This window comes from Oncorhynchus mykiss, chromosome 9, assembly GCF_013265735.2.
Source record: "Oncorhynchus mykiss isolate Arlee chromosome 9, USDA_OmykA_1.1, whole genome shotgun sequence".
Lineage (NCBI taxonomy): Eukaryota > Metazoa > Chordata > Actinopteri > Salmoniformes > Salmonidae > Oncorhynchus > Oncorhynchus mykiss.
In genome coordinates this window covers 40,319,096-40,340,803 of record NC_048573.1, presented here as the reverse complement: position 1 = coordinate 40,340,803, position 21,708 = coordinate 40,319,096, and the positions used below count along the sequence as shown (strand labels likewise).

Genomic DNA, 21,708 nt, shown 5'->3' with positions numbered 1-21,708 from the left:
GAGTCTGCCGATAAGAATATGGTGATTGACAGAGTCGAAAGCCTTGGCAAGGTCGATGAAGACGGCTGCACAGTACTGTCTTTTATCAATGGCGGTTATGATATCGTTTAGTACCTTGAGTGTGGCTGAGGTGCACCCGTGACCGGCTCGGAAACCAGATTGCACAGCGGAGAAGGTACAGTGGGATTCGAGATGGTCAGTGACCTGTTTGTTGACTTGGCTTTCGAAGACCTTAGATAGGCAGGGCAGGATGGATATAGGTCTGTAACAGTTTGGGTCCAGGGTGTCTCCCCCTTTGAAGAGGGGGATAACTGCAGCAGCTTTCCAATCCTTGGGGATCTCAGACGATATGAAAGAGAGGTTGAAGAGAGAGGCCTACATGGAAAGGAGGACTGAGCACGCCCCCATTCTCATCGACGGGGCTGTAGTGGAGCAGGTTGAGAGCTTTAAGTTCCTTGGTGTCCACATCACCAACAAACTAGAATGGTCCAATCACACCAAGACAGTCGTGAAGAGGGCATGACAAAGCCTATTCCCCCTCAGGGAACTAAAAATATTTGGCATGGGTCCTCAGATCCTCAAAAGGTTCTACAGCTGCAACATCGAGAGCATCCTGACTGGTTGCATCACTGCCTGGTACTGCAACTGCTCGGCCTCCGACCGCAAGGCACTACTGAGGGTAGTGCGTACGGCCCAGTACATCACTGTACCTGCCATCCAGGACCTCTATACCAGGCGGTGTCAGAGAAAGGCCCTAAAAAGCGGTACAGGAACACCAAGTCTCGCACCAAAAGGCTTCTCAACAGTTTTTACCCTCAAGCCATAAGAATCCTGAACAGGTAATCAAATGTCTACCCCCCCCCCCCCCCCCCCCCAACCCCTCTTTTATGCTACTGCTACTCTCTGTTTATCATGTAAGCATAGTCACTTTAACAATACCTACATGTACATACCTCAATCAGCCCGACTAACAGGTGTCTGTATATAGCCATCCTACTGTTATAGCCTTGCTACTGTATATAGCCTCGCTACTGTTATTTTTCACTGTCTTTTTTACTGTTGTTTTTATTTCTATACTTGTTCACCTAATACCTTTTCTTTTACTTAAAAATTGCACTGCCTGTAAGTAAGCATTTCACTGTAAGGTCTACAACCCCTGTTGTATTCGTCGCACGTGTCAAATAAACTTTGATTTGATTTGAGGTGTTATATATGTTGTTGGGTAGGACAGATAGATCATTGTAGGACCGTTACCACTTTGCTGTACCCGGGGTGCATTGCAAGCCAAATCCAGCACCCCGTGGCCAGCAGACCGTCAACTCCGCCCTCTTATCTCTGCAGATTGTGACAGTTTCGGAAGATATAGGTCGATGCGATCAAGTATAACCGTAAGTAAACCCGTTTTTTCCCCCCGTTATTTCCATGTTTAACCACATAAATTGGGCGAAGTTTAATGACACTTTGTGTCAACCACAACCACAGTTCGCGAACTTATTCGCCGTTTTCTGAATTGTTGTGACCCCACTCCAAAGTTTTATATCGTCTTATTGCCTGCATCTTTTAAAAATCATAGCATACACATGTTTTTATTGACGCGGACAAAAAAACGTTATTGCAAAAAAATATAGTTGATGTTGCAAACATTTCTCTTTTTTTGAGAGAGATGAAAGTTATTTGCTATGTTGAAACTGAAACTCGAGAAGGAAGGCGTTAATTCCTATCTATAGCCCCTCCCAGTATAGTCCGTAAAGCCCATACATTATTCAACTAGACTAGCAATATGATACAAGTAGGGTGCTATATCATGTTTTCATTTTGTCATGTTGTTCCTAGAATCTCAAACTTGTGCGCATCATGTGACAGGCAGTGCATGGACTTTGAGTTGTGCTGTTTTTTATAATATTTGTTCCACTAATCTTCTGTTTTCCAAGCGTTTACATAATATAATTGACATCTGAAGTGATTTGCTTGAAATCATCTGTTATTTTTTTACTACACACAAAAAAAACCATGTAATATTTCTTATTTCTTCGTGATGTATTTTATTGTGCAGGTGTGCCATCAGAGCCATCAGGATGCTCTCTGCAGCTGCTTCAGGCAAAGTCGGGTTCAATATGGGGATGGGAGTGGGCAGGTGTGTGTCAGCCTGGTTAAGAGGGTCCCCCAATGCCCTGAACAGAAGGAGGGACTGGGACCTCTCTCCCAGGTACAGCACCACAGTAGCCAAATCCAGCACCCAGTCCTTCAACTATGTCATCGTGGGCGCTGGCTCGGCGGGCTGCGTCCTGGCCAACCGTCTCACGGAGGATCCCCAAGAGTCGGTGCTCCTGCTGGAGGCCGGCCCTAAGGACAGGACCCTGGGCAACGTCCGTCTCTCCTGGAAGATCCACATGCCGGCCGCCCTCACCTACAACCTGTGTGACGACAAGGTCAACTGGTTCTACCACACCTTGCCCCAGGAGCACGTGAACAACCGGGTGATGTACTGGCCCCGCGGCAGGGTGTGGGGTGGCTCCTCCTCTCTCAACGCCATGGTGTACATCCGGGGCCACGGTGAGGACTACAACCGCTGGCAGAGGGAGGGGGCGGAGGGCTGGGACTACGACCACTGCCTGCCCTACTTCCGCAAGGCCCAGTGCCACGAGCTGGGGGGCGACCGGTACCGGGGAGGCAGCGGGCCCCTGCATGTGTCCCGGGGAAAGACGAACCACCCTCTACACCGGGCCTTCATAGAGGCTGGCCAGCAGGCTGGGTACCCCTTCACTAACGACATGAACGGCTTTCAGCAGGAGGGCTTGGGCTGGATGGACATGACCATCTATGAAGGTAGGGGATTAATTAAAGATATGCGCACATACACTGAGTGTACAAAACATTAGGAACACCTGCTCTTTCCATGACAGACTGACCCGGTGAATTCAGGGGGAAGCTATGATCCCGTATTGATGTCACTTGTTAAATCCACTTCAATCAGTCGAGATGAAGGGGAGGACCGGTTAAATAATGGTTTTTAAGCTTTGAGACAATTGAGACATGGATTGTGTGCGCGTGCCATTCAGAGGGTGAATGGGCAAGACAAAATATTTAAGTGCCTTTGAACGGGGTATGGTAGTAGATACCAGACACACCTGTTTGTGTCAAGAACTGCACCGCTGCTCAGTTTTTCAGGCTCAAGTTTCCTGTGTGTATCAAGAATAGTCCACCACCCAAAGGACCTCCAGCCAACTTGACACAGCTGTGGGAAACATTGTAGTCAACATGTGGAATGCTTTCGACACCTTGTAGAGTCCATGCCCCGACTAATTGATGCTGTACTGAGGGCATATGGGGGTACAACTCAATATTCGGAAGTTGTTCTTAATGTTTGTACACAGTGTATGCAGACGTCTGTATCTGTACAAGTAAAAGAAGTAGGGAACGGCATTATAAACGGACTTATCTTCTCATCCCCCTCTTTCTCTTACCCCCCGTCCCCCCCGTCCCCAAGGTAAGAGGTGGAGCACAGCCAGTGCGTACCTGCGACCGGTCCTTACCCGAGCCAACCTGAGGACAGAGGTGCAATGTCTGACCACCAGGATCCTGTTTGATGGGAGGAGAGCTGTGGGTGTGGAGTACACTCAGAACGGGGAGAAGAAGCAGGTAGGTCTTTGGGAAATTCAACAGCCTATATCCCCTCACATATCTCTCTATTCATCTCTCTCTTTCTCAGGTTTTTGCTGAAAAGGAGGTAATTCTCAGTGGTGGGGCCATCAACTCCCCACAGCTTCTCATGCTGTCCGGGGTGGGCAACGCTGATGACCTGAAACAGCTAGACATCCCTGTGGTCCAGCATCTACCAGGTGACCTAATGACCCCACCTGACCCCCATTGTCTTCAAATCAAATAACATTTTATTTGTCACATGTGCCAAGTACAACCGGTGTAGAGTTGACCGTGAAATGCTTACTTACGAGCCCTTAACCAACAATGAAGAGAGAAAATGTGCAAATAATAATAACACAGTAACACAATAAATAACAATAACAAAGCTAAATACAAGGAGTAACGATACTGAGTCAATGTAAAAGTTAGTTGAGGTAATTTATACATGTACAGGGCATTCGGAAAGTATTCAGACCCTTTGACTTGTTCCTCATTTTGTTACGTTACAGCCTTATTCTAAAATTGATTTAAAAAAAAAAAATGACAGCATCAAGTCTTCTTGGGTATGACACTGCAAGCGTGGCACACCTTTATCTGGGGAGGTTTTCCCATTCTTCTCTGCAGATCCTCTCAAGCTCTGTCAGGATGGATGGGGAGCGTCGCTTCACAGCTATTTTCAGGTCTCTCCAGAGATGTTCGATCGGGTTCAAGTCCGGGATCTGGCTGGGCCACACAAGGACATGCAGAGACTTGTCCCAAAGCTTCTTCTGCAATGTCTTAGCTTAGTGCTTAGGGTCGTTGTCCTGTTGGAAGGTGAATCTTTGCACCAGTCTGAGTTCCTGAGCGTTCTGGAGCAGGTTTTCATCATGGATCTCTCTGTACTTTGCTCCATTCATCTTGCCCTCGATCCTGACTAGTTTCCCAGTTTCTACCCCTGAAAAACATCCCCACAGCATGATGCTGCCACCACCATGCTTCCCCGTAGGGATGATTCCAGGTTTCCTCCAGGCGTGATGCTTGGCATTCAGACCAAAGAGTTCAATTTTGGTTTCATCAGACCAGAAAATCTTGTTTATCAAGATCAGGCTGTCATGTGCCTTTTTCTGAGGAGTGGCTTCCATCTGGCCACTCTACCATGAAGGCCTGGTTGGTGGAGTGCTGCAGAGATGGTTCTCCTTCTGCAAGGTTCTCCCATCTCCACAGAGGAGCTCTGAACTCCCTGACCAAGGCCCTTCTCCCCCGATTGCTCAGTTTACCCAGGCAGCCAGCTCTAGGAAGAGTCTTGGTGGTTCCAAACTTCTTCCATTTAAGAATGACAGAGGCCACTGTGTTCTTGGGGACCTTTAATGCTGCAGAAATGTTTTGGTACCCTTCCCCAGGTATGTGCCACGACACAGTCCTGTCATGGAGCTCTACGCACAATTCCTTCGACCTCCTGGCTTGGCGTTTGCTCTGACATGCACTGTCAACTGTGGGACCTTATAGACAGCTGTGTGCCTTTCCAAATCCTGTCCAATCAATTGAAGTTACCACAGGTGGACTCCAATCAAGTTGTAGAAGTATCTCAAGGATGATCAATGGACACAAGATGCACCTGAGCTCAATTTCGACTCTCATAGCAAAAGGTCTGAATACTTATGTAAATAAGTTATATCTGTTATTTTATTTTTAATACATTCGCAAAAAAATTATAACCTTTTTTTGCTTTGTCATTATAGGGTATTGTGTGTAGACTGAGGAAAAAATTAATATTTCATCCATTTTAGAATAAGGCTGTAACATAACAAACTGTGGAAAAGGGGAAGGGGTCTGGAATACTTTCCAAATGCACTGTATGTAGGAGTAAAGATGACTAGGCAATCAGGATAAATGATCAACACTGTGTGTGTGTGTCCATTAGCTGTTGAAAAAGCAGCAGCTATTCTTTCTGGGGTCCACACAAAACATAGAACATGAGAAAATACAGAACACTAATGGACAAGAACAGAAACAAATTTAAACTAAGTACACTACGGCTAAAGAACAATACGATGCGATCGCCTGCACACTGCCCTATCCCATCTGGACAAGAGGAATACCTATGTAAGAATGCTGTTCATTGACTACAGCTCAGCATTCAACACCATAGTACCCTCCAATCTCATCAAGCTGGAGGCCCTGGGCCTCAACCCCACCCTGCGCAATTGGGTCCTGGACTTCCTGACGGGCCGCCCCCAGGTGGTGAAGGTAAGAAACATTTCCACTTCGCTGACCCTCAACACTGGGGCCCCACAAGGGTGCGTGCTCAGCCCCTTCCTGTACTCCCTGTTCACCCATGACTGCATGGCCATGCACGTCTCCAACTCAGTCATCAAGTTTGCAGATGACACAACAGTAGTGGGCTTGATTACCAACAACGACGAGACAGCCTACAGGGAGAAGATGAGGGCCCTCGGAGTGTGGTGTCAGGAAAACAACCTCTCACTCAACGTCAACAAAACAAAGGAGATGATTGTGGACTTCAGGAAACAGCAGAGGTAGCACCCCCTATCCACATCGAAGGGACAGCAGTGGAGAAAGTGGAAAGTTTTAAGCTCGGCGTACACATCAACGAAAAACTGAAATGGTTCACGCACACAGATACTGTGGTGAAGAAGGCGCAACTGTGCCTCTTCAACCTCAGGAAGCTGAAGAAATTTGGCTTGTCACCCAAAACCCTGACAAACTTTTACAAATCCATAATCGAGAGCATCCTGTCAGGCTGTATCACAGCCTGGTACGGCAACTTCTCCGCCCTCAACCGCAAGACTCTCCAGAAGGTGGTGCGGTCTGCACAACGCATCATCAGGGCAAACTACCTGCCCTCCATGACACCTATAGCATCCGATGTCACAGGAAGGCCAAAAAGATAATCAAAGACAACAACCACCCAAGCCACTGCCTGTTCACCCCGCTATCATCCAGAAGGCGAGGTCAGTACAGGTGCATCATAGCTGGGACCGAGACTAAAGAACAGCTTCTATCTCAAGGCCATCAGACTGCTAAACAGCTATCACTAACTCAGAGGCTGCTGCCTACATGGAGACCCAATCACTGGTAATTTTAACAAATAGATCACTAGTCAGTTTAATAACGCCACTTTAATAATGTTTCCATATCTTACATTACTCAAATCATATGTATATACTGTATTTTATACCATCTATTGCACCATGCCTATGCAGCTCGGCTATCGCTTATACATATATTTATATGTAAATATTCTCGTTCACCCCTTTTGGATATGTGTGCATTAGGTAGTTGTTGGGGAATTGTTAGATTACTTGTTAGATATTACTGCGCTGTCAGAACCAGAAGCACAAGCATTTCGCTACACTCGCTTTGACATCTGCTAACCATGTGTATGTGACCAATAACATTTGATTTGACAGCTAAAGCCGGTTAGGTTTCATAGTAAGACATTCCCATTGAGGCAAGTTTCCAGAGAAGTCAGTTAGTTATATACAAATGATAATGAGCCAGTGAAATGCATTATAGCAGCTGTAGCAAAGCTCAAGGACATTCACTAATGATTACATATACAGTGTGTGTGTGTGTGGAGAGTAGTACTGTTTAAAAAAAAAACATTTAAATGTCCTTACATAATGTTGTGGTGTGTGTGCGTTCCTATCTGTAGGAGTGGGCAGTAATCTTCAGGACCACCTGGAGCTGTATGTTCAGCAGCAGTGCTCTCAGCCCATCACCCTGTACAAGGCTCAGAAGCCTTTCCACATGGTCAAGATTGGCCTGGAGTGGCTCCTCCAATATACAGGTATAACAAACAAGTACAGCAAAGCTACACAAGTGCACAGGTCAAACAAGTGCACAGGTCAAACAAGTGCACAGGGTAAACACACCAGCGACGGTTCTGATGGCTCGTTTCTATTTTGTGAGAATGTCATTTCACGGGAATTGTGTCTGGCATCCAAATGATTTAACCCGGTAACCATGGCACCCTCCTCCCAGGATACGGGGCCACGGCCCACCTGGAGAGCGGGGGCTTCATCCGGAGCAGAGGGGGCGTGGCCCACCCCGACATCCAGTTCCACTTCCTGCCCTCGCAGGTCATCGACCACGGCCGCGTCGCCTCCAAGATAGAAGCTTACCAGGTAAGCTGTGCGTGGGGATGTGTTTTTGGGCATGTCTGTGGGGATGTGTGTGTCCTTACACCCGATAAATCTCTCCATGCTGAACACCCTCTTTATGTCCATGCTCTGACTCATCCAAGGCTCTGCATGTTGTGAAAGGCGTTTCCCACTCACACCTGCACACACGTAGTGCATTCTCAGAGATGCATTCACACTTGTGGTATCGATTGAACTGTGCGAGAATTTTTGCAAGCACTTTATCACCAGGACTTGCATTTTTATTGAACCTTTTTCCTGTGCCTTTTTACCTAATGAAATATGAACTAATGTTGATACTGGAAACCGATTGGTCCGTTTTGATGTGTGTAAATCCACTGTTTTGAACGGGGAGCAACAACGGCACACATGTAGTTTGAATAACCCAATTCCTCAGAATCTGTAGCCATTCCTATTGCAAAAAATAGTTTGTACAAGTTCACACTCGCATGTACTTAGGATTTCCCCATGAAGTAGCAATGAACCTTAACCTGTTAGCAGATCAGCTTGTGCTTTAAGCAAACTCATGATGTTTGTTGTCATGCTAAACTTGTCACGTCTCTGAAATATGAACTAATGTTGATACTGGAAACCGATTGGCCCGTTTTGATGTGACAGGTTCACGTGGGACCAATGAGAAGTACTAGTATTGGATGGTTAAAGCTGAAGAGCGCCAGCCCTCTAGATCACCCAATCATCCAGCCCAACTACCTCTCAACAGGTATGTTCTGCCTTGTATACTGTCACCAGACCATGCCTAACAAAATTCTCTGAATGGATTATTTTCCAGACCCAGATTAAGCCTATTCCCAAAATGAAAATGCCTCTGCTTTTTAGTCCAGGTGTAGTCTTAATCTGGTTCTGGGAAACAGGCCCTGTGTGGTTGATGACTTGTGTGTCTCCCCTCTCTGCCTCAGACACAGATGTATGGGAGTTCAGGGAGTGTGTCAAGCTTTCTCGGGAGATCTTTGCCCAGAAGGCCTTCGACCCATTCCGGGGGCCCGAGGTACAGCCAGGGCCTGAGTGTCAGTCAGATGCCGAGATTGATGCGTTTGTGCGTGACAAGGCAGACAGCGCCTACCATCCGTCCTGCACGTGTAAGATGGGTTCTCCATCTGACCCAATGGCGGTGGTGGACCCAGAGACGCGCGTGCTGGGCCTCGAGGGCCTCCGTGTGGTCGACGCCTCCATCATGCCCAGCGTCGTCAGCGGCAACCTCAACGCCCCCACCATTATGATCGCGGAGAAGGCTGCTGACATCATCAGAGGGCGACCGGCGCTCAGCGACCCCGGGGTGCCTGTGTACCAGCCTGGATCTCTAGAGACCCAGCGATGAGCTTCACACAGATGTGTGGAACCTGCAGCGTCACCATCTCCTAAGGGCCTGAACAGCCAGAGGTGGATGCTAGGTATTCATGTACACATCCGTCTGTCTTTACCGACAAAGTTTCTCTTTTTTTTTTTTTTTACGATTTGATATATGTAAAGAAAAACAGTAGCGTAAAAAGTACAGATAAGCCTTCCATTGTCTAACCCGTCCATTGGTGTAAAATTCTGGTAGAGCTTGTACCTTCAAGGGTCTCAGTGGCAGCTGCTTTTTTGTTTGATATTTAATACTCAGCATCATGAAGATGTAGTAGACTCCGTTGGTAGTCAATAAAGTGCCACGGCATGCTAACCAGCAGAAACTACAACCCTGAGAATCACTTCTGATTGCAGTGTTCCCTACTTTCCTGATAATGCTGGTTTTCTGTCCAACCTCTCTCTTCATTTACAATGAGAGCTGGGACGTCCGTTTTAACTGCACTGTTGACATTTCATATGAATAATAAATGAAGTAAATCATTACATTTCTATGTGGTAAACATTTAGATGAAGGCAGTTACCTGAATTCAGAAACATGAATCAACCTTTTGAAAGACTAACTCATTTCCCAGTGAGTTTCTGATGTGGTTTGATCAAGTTCTCTGGGTATTAATTCTTACATTTATGTTGACAATTATATGAAGATGATTTATATGAAGGATTTAAGCTTTTGATAGTCGCCTGAGTTGCCTTGCCAATCATGAAAGTGTCTTTGAAGTATGTTGTCTTGATTGAAGTGCCTGAAATGAAGTATGTTTGGTATGATACATTTTATAGTAATCTATTGATTATTATAAACTGGGTGGTTCGAGCCCTGAAAGCAAATTGGCTGACAGCCGTGGTATATCAGACCTATTACGTTCATAGCCAGTTTATAATAGCAATAAGGCACCTCTGGGGTTTGTGTTTTATGGCCAATATACCACGGCTAAAGGCTGTGTCCAGGTACACCACGTTGCGTCATGCATAAGAACATCCCTTAGCCGTGGTATATTGGCCACATACCACACCCCCTTGTGCCTTATCGCTTAATTTGAGCAGAGCTGCAATATGTTACAGTAGTATTCTCATACACTTGTATAGTATTAACCCTTATGTTCATGCTAGCTTTAACAATGTGACTTCTAAGTCTTAAGGCTCTACTCAATCAGATCGGTTTTAGCCGACATCCGCATAGTAGTTGTTTTAGCGGTGTCCGAGGTGGAACAGCGTTAGAGCTGTCAAGTGGCTCCTGGCCTTATACCTAAAACAGACATTGCCATTGGCCGCACGAAGTCCCATGCAGCCTTGATTACAAGTTTGAACACTGGAATGTGAGATGTGATCTCGGGCCCAGATTAAATCGGATCAAGCGTGAACCGGCGACTGCCAACACCCACACAGCGGATGTTTTTGGCAGTGTCTGCGGGTTGGAGCTGTCAGATTGGTGAGCAGCTGCTCTTATAATCATTGTAACGAAGCCGCACTCGTCCCAGTTACGTTAGAAGTTCAGAACCAGAAAATGTAGGCTACATAGAAATGACGCTGAAGATGAAAATCATTAAACGAAATGAGGATCTCTATCAGCCTAATCCAGGTGTAGATTACATCTCAACATTCCAGTGTTCAAATTTGTGAACAAGGCTGCATGGGATTTCTGTTAATGCGACTCCGTGCAACCAATGGCAATGTCCGCTTTAGGTGGATTTGACATTTCTAACGCAGTTCCACCTCCAACATCGTCAAAACAACCACTTTGCGGATGTCGGGTAAAGTGGATCTGATTGAGTGGAGCCCTTGAGCTGATTGACTTTAAGCCTTACACGAACACTTTGCACACCGATTTTAGCGCAGATTCAAGAACCGCTGTGATTGTGAAAATTAATATTCTTTAGAAATCCTTGTAAGATTTGATTATTTTTCTAATTCCTGCCGTCTGAGTACGTAGAGCACAGATGCTGTCCTCTGGAGGCATTCGGTGCCGTGGAGTTTATTCAGTTGTGGACATTACAAAATCATCAGCAGTCCATTATATTTCCAGGCAAATATTCAAGACCCTAACGCGAATGTATTTTTTTGTTAAACTACATTTTTAGGTAAAACTAATTTGCTACTAAGTGGAATTAGCTGTAATGTTAGCGGGTAGAAATCCTCAAGTACAGTGAATCATTTTAACCTTCATTTACACATTGTCTACAGGGTTTAACATTACCCTCAACATTTCAATGCATCTTTAAAACAGAAGTAGTCTGAAAAAATAAAGCTGTGAATTGCACAAGTTGTATAACAAACCTTTTTCTGTTTCAAGGTTGTCTTTTTTTCCTCTTCAATCATTGGCATACAGTATAAATAAAGATGGGTTTTAATTTAGTGAAATATACCGTCACGTATCACTTGGCAGATTCAAAGGTCTCAGTAACGACATACAGGGAAAAGTACAGTCTCACCATCTTAATTACATTTGAAATTCATTTGAAATATACTTGAACCAGTGATATAACTTCTAATGCAGTGGGTATTGTTACCACTATGTCAGGATTTAAACCCCGTTAGTCAAAACACCCACAGAGTGGCCATCACTACTCTTAAAATGCCCTCCACCATTCATGTGTTGAACTGAGAGCGTTCTGTGTTGAGAGAAAGCTGGTAGTTATGCTGAGGAGTTAAACAATATTCCATTGGCAAGGAATTTACATTTCGGGACGCCATTTCACAAAGATCCGGGTTTATGTTGACCTTGACACTTTTGGAAAAAAAACACATTTGAATCGTACAGCTTTATTGGCAATAGCTGTGTCTTTTTAAAGCATATTTTCCCTATTTTTTTTTTTTTTTTTTGAAAGAGCACTTTTGTTGCACATTATAGGTTGGGAGGACAGAAACACATTTCCATGATAGTACCGAGTTATCCTTACGTATGCCCTTCAGAAGCCGCTTTTATCCAAAGCGTCTTAGTCATTGCGTGCATACATTTGAACGTATGGGTGATCCTGGGAATCAAACCCACTAACCTGGCGTTACTAATTATTTTCTGTTGGCAGTGAGCTAAGCTGGTAAATGGCAAACCCTACTTCTGTAGAAACAAACTACGCGCACTTGAGATAAAGTACCTCTTTGACATCATATTCATTCTAAATCAACATGATTCCCCTTAAAAGTAGTGAGAGAAAAAAGGCTAAACATAATCAAATATCATTTCATATTCATTCCAAATAAAACAATACTTATCTATTTCATAGGCATGGGGAATATGTTATACCTGTAACGATCCATAAATAACTACATATAAAGCATCTCTTTCAAATAATATCTTTTTCTCAGGGTTTAAAATACACCTACAATTTAATAGATTGTCCTTTCATTAAAATATTATGGCTGCTAAGTCATCCCTGAAGAGTGATTGGTTGGGCAGGAGTGAGTGTGATATTGGAATACACCGTTTTCTCATGTTGGTTGTTCACAGTTTCAAAATGCGGTCTGTAAAATGGCCGCTACTCTCCATCTATGATTGACTACTCTTAGTGTCTTTGTGCAGACGGTAAGGCGAACGGGAGGCAGGGGGGGATATGGCTGAGGACTGGAACTTAATTTCACTGATATGTGATTTCTGTATGAAGTCGTTGAGGAGGAAACCCAACATTACTGCATCCCCTTTGGGACAACCCCCTCTTATATTTCACTCTCTGTTTCATTGGGTGCTGCAAAACAGACGGAGAGGAAGGGGCGGGACTCCTCTGAAGTTGGATCTTTGGCGTGCCACTCCATCCCCTCCACTCCTCTCCAGCTGGCAGTGTTTTCATCCATCCATTCATTCCACAGAAAGAAAGGCACTTTGTTCTCGTTTGTTTGTTTGTATGGTTGTTGGCTGCATCCAAAAAGCACATCGCTCCCTATATAGTGCACTAGAAGCACACTATAGGGAATAGGGTGCCATGTCAGACGCAGCCTGTGTCTAGTGTGAGTGACTGCTATAGGGTGCTGATGCATATCATCTCATCAGTCAGATCCTCCTCGTATTTCCCGCACGTGTCCGGCTCCTCATCGCTGTAGTCCTCGAGATTGCGGTCCATGAGGCTCGTGCCAGTCACTGTGTCCGTTGTCCCCGCCCCATTACCCATACTGCCGTTCAGCAGGTTGCTGGCGGCACTCTCCATCTCGTCGATGGTCATCTCGCAGGCGTCCGCGATCTCGTGCTTGGTCGCCGACACAAACTTGGGGTCCTTGGCGTATTTCCCCAGGCCTTCTGAAATCAACACCTGAAACATTAGAGGGAAAAATGTATCATTCAATCAGTCAAAGTGTGTGTGTGTGTGTGTGTGTGTGTCAGTGCTACTCACAGCCTCCACTAGGCTGTTAGCACTGCCTCTGTTCTGGTGGTACTGCCTGCGATATTCAGGTGGGATCTGGAGCTGTAAGGGGGAGTAAGTACGGCTTAGGGGGGCTTCTTGGACGTCAGTGTACCAGGTGCTCCTTCTCACAGAGCCAGGGGTGCTACTCACACTGCTCAGCCCACGCCAGTCCACCTGGATAAATACAGACACATGAATCCACACGTTTACATTCACACATGTATAGTATCTCTCAATACACTCAGCCATTGCTTACCACACACCAACGCACACACACACACACACACACACACACCTGGATGAGGGGTGTGTAGTAATGGGAGTGGTCCCTGCTGCTGGGGGAGACGGGGGGCGTGGCCCAGGAGCGTAGAGAGCGTGACGGAGAGAGACGCGGGACTCTGCTGGAGTCCAGGCCAGCCACCGCCATCACCTTGGCAACAGATTAATGAAGGGGTTAACGGGCGTCAAACCATACCTTTATTCTGCTGCCTAAATGAAGACGGGTGCATATTGTACGTGTAGCGAGTCCTGTCTAGCATATTTCGGTGGATATAACGGTAAACATCAGTTTGGTTCAGTGGTACCTACCTGCTGCTGCAGCAGATGCAGGGGTAGAGCTGTTCGAAGGGGAACGGAAGGGGTCAAGGGGGTGTCATCGCCTTGACTGCTTTGTTTCCGCAGACAATGAAAGTTGAATGAGGGTCTGTGGAGGGCTAGAGGTTCAAACACAAGAGAGACCCATGTTTGTTACAGCTTTGGGCCATAATTACAAGTGTTACATCGTCCTCTTTATCAGCCAATCAGTGACCAAGGGACCTCACCCTGGGGTGTAGAGGGGAGAAACCATCGCTTCGGCGACCGCCCACCATCCTGGTAAATGGGTTGCTGGTGGTCATCACAGAGACTGTCCGGTTGATGGTCTTGACACTCCTTACGGGACATCCTGAACAACAACATCGTCAATCAACAGCCACCTTTGTCAACAGCAGGAACAGTAGAGGACATAGTGGTTTCCATGGTGATACCTGTCTTTGTGCAACATGATATCATCCTCCTGGTACTCTTCCCCGCTGAAGTATTCCCCAGAGCCCCTGTCTTCATCACTGTCTGCCCTCCCCGGCTCCTCTCTACGAACGGTAGGGTAGCGAACACCCCCTGAATCTGACCTGAGGTCAAAAGGTCAAAGGTTCAACCAGAAGTTGAGGGCCGATTGAGGAAAAAGTGACGTAACTGTACATACAGATCACAGACTAAAGCCCTGCATTTGAAATAAGATACAGATTAATTTGTCAAATGGTTTACAACCATAATCAGTAGTAGTAGTAGTAGTAGTAGTAGTAGTAGTAGTAGTAGTATATAATTTGCATTTGGGACAAGGGAGGAGAAGGGCATGCAATGACACAGACAAGACACAATCCGTAATGTGAGACAAACAGAAATAATAATCCGAGACGTATGAAACAATAAACATGACCCACAAAAAAAGGGCGAAAACATCATAGAAATAACACCACAGGTAACATACTATCTATGTGTCATCCGTGTGTAGAGTAGATTTGGTGATGAATAAGAAAGGTAGGTGGATGGATACAGAGGAAACCGGGAGCGGTGAGGTCAGGTGGTCATGAATGAATGGGTCTGGAGTGTGTGTGTGTGTTGCTGATAAATACAAACAATTCCAAGATTTTAACATGAAGAGCTCTTAGGCTCTATTCAATCCGTATCGCTGAAGTTCCTCGTTGCAGCGTGATTGAAACTGAAAGGCAATGTTCCCGCGTTAGCGTTCACGGTAAACGCTACATATGTCGGCTTAATCTCATATTTCTTGTACATTTCTATTGCGCAAATCGGTAACGCTTCAGCTAGATAGATTGAATAGAGACCCTCGTGGTGCAGGAATTAACGGTACTGAAAAGATCCATTCTATGGGTGCCAGGGTAATGGAGTAAAAAGTAAATGATTTTCTTTAGGAATGTAGTGAAGTAAATGTAAAAGTTGTCAAAAATATAAATATTAAAGTAAAGTACAGATACCCCCCCCCAAAACTACTTAAGTAGTCCTTTAAAGTATTTTACTTAAGTACTTTACAACACTGGCGCTCCACAGCTCCTAGGCATTACGCAAGCAGGTAACCAGTGTGTGCTCATCACACATGAAATCACAACTAAAATAATCACCTAGTTCATTAGAGGCATCACTACAGACCCCGGTTCAATTCCAGGCTGTATCACAACCGGGCCGTGATTGGGAGTCCCATAGGGCGGCGCACAATTGGCCCAGTGTCGTCTGGGTCAGGGTTTGGCCATCATTGTAAATAAGAATTTGTTCTTAACTGACTTACCTAGATAAATAAAAGAGACCTCTTTTACCAGAGAGACCTAGCCAAGAAAGAAGAATCTTAAATTACCTCGCAGATTGGACCGTGGTGTGGGTGTCGAAGTCAACAATCTTGCGGTGCGAGCTGGAAGAGGGTGCCCCATTAGCAGACGGGTGCTCACGGCGAAGACAGCGGCGCTGCCCCCCGTTTGTCAGGGAGGGCACAGGGTGCACGTTGGCATTGTTAAGGTTGGCGTTTGAGGATATGGGGGATTTGGGGTAGTAGTAGTTGTACCAGTGGGGTTCGCCTGCCCTTTCCTCAGAGCCGACCTGGGAGGGATCCACGGAGGCGTGGCAGGAAGGCGGAGGGACCTGGAGGGGCCGCTGAGTGACGTTTGTCTGGTGGGCGGAACCCCGGTGGTCCCCGTTAACGTGATTGGTGTGGTTGGAGAAGATCACGCCGTTCCTCTGTAGAGACAACACTGTCAGAACCGACAGTACAAATGACCATAATAAACACAGTGACTAAACTTAACCACTGGCTTTGGATCTGTTCTGGTGGTAGGGCACTTTGTCATTGAGGTCTTAATTCCAATCTTCACTAAATGATGTTCAACAGATAATGAGAAGGTACTAAAATTAACATTTAGTTTTTGCGCTAAACATGCTATGAAAGAGGATTGCCTTTAAAAACCACTGGGTTGAACAACTCTGTCATCTGCATGCTCTGGGTTCACAGGCAATATGAGTGTTATTGTATCGAATGGAGGGAGCCGGAAGCGAACCCGAGTCACGTTAGGTTAAGGTTAGGGAATGGATTAGCAAACATGCTAAGTAGCTAAAAAGTAGTAAGTACTGTAGTTGCTAATTAGCTCAAATGCCAAAGTTGTCCATGATGAGATTCGAACACGCAACCTTTGGGTTGCTAGAAGTTTAAAGATAATGTAACTATCCTTGACATTTAGTTAGGAGTCAATTAACCTGATGACAGCTACCAAGGGTGGGTGTCAGCTTACGTAACCTAGTTCCCTCAGCAAACGTCACCTACTGCTAACAAGCACACCATGAACATGCAGCCCCTAACAGGCAAGCAAGCTCCTCCCAAACCGCGGGTCAACGAAGGACCTGTTTTAATAGGCACTTGATTTAGAGCACCCAGCAACCACGAACAGAGTTCGAGACCATTCCATTGGCTGTAAAAAAGCGAACCCTGCCCACTGAACGTGTAGGGTGAGCTAAATCAAGCGCGCTTATTGAATGAACCGGGACAGTGATTTACCCTGTAAATCTCCTCGCCGTCTTCTGCGTTAATGTCGACAAGGCCCTCGTCTTGCAGGTCACATGATATGACTCGGCGGATTTCAGGCCCAATATCATGCAGTGTGCGGAGACCGGCCTGCAATGACGACAAGAGAGCAGCTGAGCGCCGGCAGGAGCACAAACACAGAGATACACACATGTGAACTGTACACACAAAGACCCTCAGACCAGACATACTGAGGTGCTTTGTAAAGCTTTAGATAATGCGGGGTGTGTGCACAGCACTGTTCTCTTTATCTCTCATAATAAAAGGGATAGTCTGCAGCTACAAGCACGGCCAGAGGTGAAATAGCAAAGTGCAGACCAGAGAAGCAGCATTGTGTGTGTTCAGGTGCAGTGGCCTGCTGCTTTGCCGATGTCCTGTGGTGATTGGGCAAAGCACTACTCAGTGTGATTTATCTCTAACTAGCAGTTACATATTGTTTACCCTTATCAATGTGTCATTATCTTACTAAAATAGCACCCATATTTGGGTTTGTAAGTCATGTCATCAGTTGTTGTTTCAAAGGTCATTATATTGTGAGTTCTACAGGTACAGTGGAAACCGGAAGTTTACATACACTTAGGTTGGACTCGTTTTTCAACCACTCCACAAATTTCTTGTTAACAAACTATAGTTTTGGCAAGTTGGTTAGGACATCTACTTTGTGCATGACAAGTAATTTTTCCAACAATTGTTTACAGACAGATTATTTCACTGTATCACAATTACAATGGGTCAGAAGTTTACATACACTAAGTTGACTGTGCCTTTAAACAGGTGGAAAATTCCATAAAATTATGTCATGCTTTAGAAGCTTCTGATAGGCTAATTGACATCATTTGAGTCAATTGGAGGTGAACCTGTGGATGTATTTCAAGGCCTACCTTCAAACTCAGTGCCTCTTTGCTTGACATCATGGGTAAATCAAAAGAAATCAGCCAAGACCCCAGAAGAAAATTGTAGACCTTCACAAGTCTGGTTCATCCTTGGGAGCAATTGCAAACCGCCTGAAGGTACCACCTTCATCTGTACAAACAATAGTATGCAAGTATAAACATCCTGGGACCACACAGCCATCATACCGCTCAGGAAGGAGACGCGTTCTGAAACAGGTACAAAAGTATCTATATCCACAGTAAAACGAGTCCTATATCAACATAACCTGAAAGGCCGCTCAGCAAGGAAGAAGCCACTGCTCCAAAACCACCATAAAAAAGCCAGACTACGGTTTGCAACGGCACATGGGGACAAAGATCGTACTTTTTGGAGAAATGTCCTCTGGTCTGATGAAACAAAAATAGAACTGTTTGGCCATAATGACCATCGTTATCTTTGGAGGAAAAAAGGGGAGGCTTGTAAGCCGAAGAACACCATCCCAACAGTGAAGCACATGGGGTGGCAGCATCATGTTGTGGGGGTGCTTTGCTGCAGGAGGGACTGGTGCACTTCACAATATTTATGTGGATATATTGAAGCAACATCTCAAGACATCAGTCAGGAAGTTAAAGCTTGGTCGCCAATGGGTCTTCCAAATGGACAATGACCCCACGCATACTTCCAAAGTTGTGGCAAAATGGCTTAAGGACAACAAAGTTAAGGTATTGAAAGTTAAAGCCCTGACCTCAATCCTATAGAAAATTTGTGGGCAGAACTGAAGAAGTGTGTGCGAGCAAGTAACTGAGTCAGCAAAACGGACTCAGTTACACAAGCTCTGTCAGGAGGAATGGGTCACAATTCACCCAACTTATTGTGGGAAGCTTGTGGAAGGCTACCCAAAACATTTGACCCAAGTTAAAAAATTTAAAGGCAATGCGACCAAATATTATTTGAGTGTATGTAAACTTCTGACCCACTGGGAATGTGATGAAAGAAATAAAAGCTCAAATAAATCATTCTCTACTATTATTCTGACATTTCACCTAACTGAACTAAGACAGGGAATTTTTACTCTGAATAAATGTCAGGAATTGTGAAAAACTGAGTTTAAATGTATTTGGCTAAGGTGTATGTAAACTCCCGACTTCAACTGTAGCTGCAATTGAAAAATATTGACTTGTGTTACATACAGATTGGCCATAATAGTGGACTTTTTGTTAGTGTTTACAACCCTAGAGGAGGTAAAATGGTACAGTCCAGTACAGAAGTTGAGACTCACCTGGAGGGCGATGGTGGAGTTCAGGCTGGTGAATGAGTTTCTTCCCACCAGGCCTTGCTCTTTGCGTTTCTTGAATTTTCTGAAGTAATCCTGTATCAGGAAGGTAGCATAGAACTTCCCCACGGTTACCTCGTCATCTGAGTGAACAGACCACACAAACGCCTCCACTGTCAGCACCGCACCACGCCACCACTCACCGTATTATCCATCATTCTCAGGCTCTGTAGCTGACTTTCTAGGGACCCCTGAGCTTTTGTGCAAAGCCGTCTGTGGCATGTAACGTATTCAAATATGAAATCAAAAAAGCTGAAAACCAAAATGGGACTTTAACCAAGCACTACACTGCAGTTTGGGGTCTACCAGACCAGTGTGACAGCCTCAGCGGCTTCTCAGCTCTGTTCCTGGGCCTGTATCTGTACCTGGATCTGTGGTGACAGAGAACACAGCCGAGCACAGTCCTGACCTTCTGACAAGACGGCCAACAGAAACCTCCAGCAAAACATCAGCACGCCAGTCCTCTCAAAACAACATCGGCAGCTCTACCCACTAGAGACTATCTGTGGCATTAATATGAACAGAAAACATGGCAAAATACGAACAGATCTGAAACGTAGAATTTTAAACAACAAAGAGACACGAGCCTCAACTCAATACAGTCAGGAGATGAAGCGGTGTCACGTTTGTTTTCTATCAAACCAACCACAATCACATCTCACCAAAGTCTACCACACAGCTAGCTACACATCTAGCTACAGTACTGCTGTTATTACCTAAGGCTTAGCTAGCTACAGTACAGGGACACCGCCACAGTTAAGAAACATCTAACAAGAAGACTACAGCAGAGAGACTGGTATATCTAAGCTGTGAAAAGCGACACGCAGTCCAGGGAAGCAGTAGAGAACAGAGGAAGCAGCGGTCTGTGTCACTCAGCTAGCTAGTAAGCAGACTGGGGACACAAGGCACAGGAGAGTGTGGCAACAATAGTTTCATGCCACCGGCCAAAAACAGAACTGCTGCAGGAAATTCTGGACGGCAAAGAGAGAGAGGCTAGGGAAGAGGAGGGAAAGCTGTGGAGAAGAGAAGCTTGGCCAGAAAGAGAGAGAGAGAGATCAAGATGAGTTAGTAGTTATAGCAGAGCATGCAGTGCTAGAACGAGCCAAGCATCAGAGCCAAAGCATCAGAGAGCCAAAGCACAAAGCATAGTGCAGCAAATGACAACTAGGGAAATAAAATGAATACGACGAATAGGGGTGGGTTGCAGAAAACTAGAGAACAGTGAAAACATCACAGGTTGGTCAACACCAGCACAGCATGACACTATAGACTGTTTAGGATAGTACGGCTCAGGACAGCCAAGTGGGAGACAACAAAAGAACACACAGCAAAACAGTTGAGCATGGCATTGCACAGAAACGCATGGGTGCTGTGAGTCCGTGTCCTAACCGAAATCATATTCCCTCCCTATAAAGAACACTACTAAGTGCACAAGAAAGTGAATAGGGTGCCATATCAGATTGAACCTGGCCTGACTATCAATAGGGAGCCCCAGAGTCAGGCTGAAGTGAGCATTTTCAGGGTCGCTGTCAATAATGGCCGATCCCTGGCTGTGACCCCACTCTCTGAGGGTGTCGCAGGGGGAGTGGGGTCTGCAAAAAAAAAAAAAACATTTCCATTTCACACCACACACTTGTACAGGTTACAGACTTATAGAAGCACCCTCTATTTGACCTTTGATATGAGCACACTCGGTGTGGATGGCAAGATAAGAGTCAGATAAGGTGAGTTTCTCTGAACTGAAGTGACTGTCTGCTCCTCTATCTGGTCCTGCTCTTATCTGTGGTCAAACGACTAGGCTTTAACAGCTATTGACACATGAAAACAAGAAGAGAGGACTCGACTGCCTGTCAATAATTAGTCTACGCAAACTGTTCCACTAGAGGGTCGGCATTACAGTGGATCACTGATGTCAATGAACGAGTTGATCCTTAATGTGGGACTGCTAATAACCTATGCTGTTAGCGATCCATGCACCTCTATGCAACAAGTCCCATGAACGTAGTGTGTGTAGTACCACTGCTGAGGGAAAGCTTAGTCGCAGGTCAGCCTGGAGTATAGGGTTGCCACCCTGACCTCACACACACAGTGCATAAGCAATAACCCTGCTTATGCATGTGCGTCTGCACAGCGCATTTCTATGTTTGAAGTGTACAGGTTGCGCAGGGCAGTCTGCCACACCTCTGTAGCCAGGCTAGCCATGAGTTTAACGCTACATCTACCGTCCAGTTACTGGAGACATACGTCACAGAGGCTGGAGCCATTCTACTGACCGCCAGCAGGGGGCACCACTTGGTCCAGCAGCTTCATGCTGGTCCTCTTCCAGATCTTCTTGATGACCGCTCGCAACTCCTCATTGGCCTGCTCCAGGTTGCCTAGGAAATCAAACACTCTGTAAATGTG

The 21,708-nt window shown here is 45.7% G+C and overlaps 2 protein-coding genes across 2 annotated transcripts in view; one reads left to right on the top strand and one right to left on the bottom strand.

Annotated features, from left to right (window-relative positions):
- The first annotated feature begins 1,232 nt into the window (after positions 1-1,232).
- Positions 1,233-11,423, top strand: chdh (choline dehydrogenase). Its single transcript, XM_021615673.2, has 8 exons — positions 1,233-1,388; positions 2,054-2,826; positions 3,488-3,639; positions 3,710-3,839; positions 7,298-7,432; positions 7,627-7,769; positions 8,403-8,505; positions 8,702-11,423. The coding sequence occupies exons 2-8, from the start codon at positions 2,076-2,078 to the stop codon at positions 9,118-9,120; spliced, it is 1,833 nt and encodes a 610-aa protein (XP_021471348.1). The 5' UTR covers positions 1,233-1,388; positions 2,054-2,075; the 3' UTR covers positions 9,121-11,423.
- Positions 11,424-11,948: 525 nt separating this feature from the next.
- The window catches only part of LOC110531171 (voltage-dependent L-type calcium channel subunit alpha-1D), a 105,666-nt gene continuing 95,906 nt past the window's right edge, over positions 11,949-21,708 (bottom strand). Inside the window, exons 38-47 of the mRNA XM_036987977.1 lie at positions 21,579-21,680; positions 19,252-19,388; positions 17,073-17,189; positions 15,885-16,261; positions 14,503-14,643; positions 14,299-14,420; positions 14,066-14,190; positions 13,773-13,907; positions 13,466-13,651; positions 11,949-13,384 (exon numbers count right to left, since the gene is read on the bottom strand). Coding sequence (XP_036843872.1) covers positions 13,097-13,384; positions 13,466-13,651; positions 13,773-13,907; positions 14,066-14,190; positions 14,299-14,420; positions 14,503-14,643; positions 15,885-16,261; positions 17,073-17,189; positions 19,252-19,388; positions 21,579-21,680 — 1,730 coding nt within the window. The 3' untranslated portion in view covers positions 11,949-13,096. The remainder of the gene's footprint in view (positions 13,385-13,465; positions 13,652-13,772; positions 13,908-14,065; positions 14,191-14,298; positions 14,421-14,502; positions 14,644-15,884; positions 16,262-17,072; positions 17,190-19,251; positions 19,389-21,578; positions 21,681-21,708) is intronic.

Bases quoted from the DNA above. Each gene is read 5' to 3' on its own strand.
- chdh (XM_021615673.2), top strand. From the start codon at position 2,076: ATGCTCTCTGCAGCTGCTTCAGGCAAAGTCGGGTTCAATATGGGGATG. The intron at 2,827-3,487 runs GTAGGGGATTAA...CCCGTCCCCAAG, and splicing joins GGACATGACCATCTATGAAG to GTAAGAGGTGGAGCACAGCC. The intron at 3,640-3,709 runs GTAGGTCTTTGG...TCTCTTTCTCAG, and splicing joins AGAACGGGGAGAAGAAGCAG to GTTTTTGCTGAAAAGGAGGT.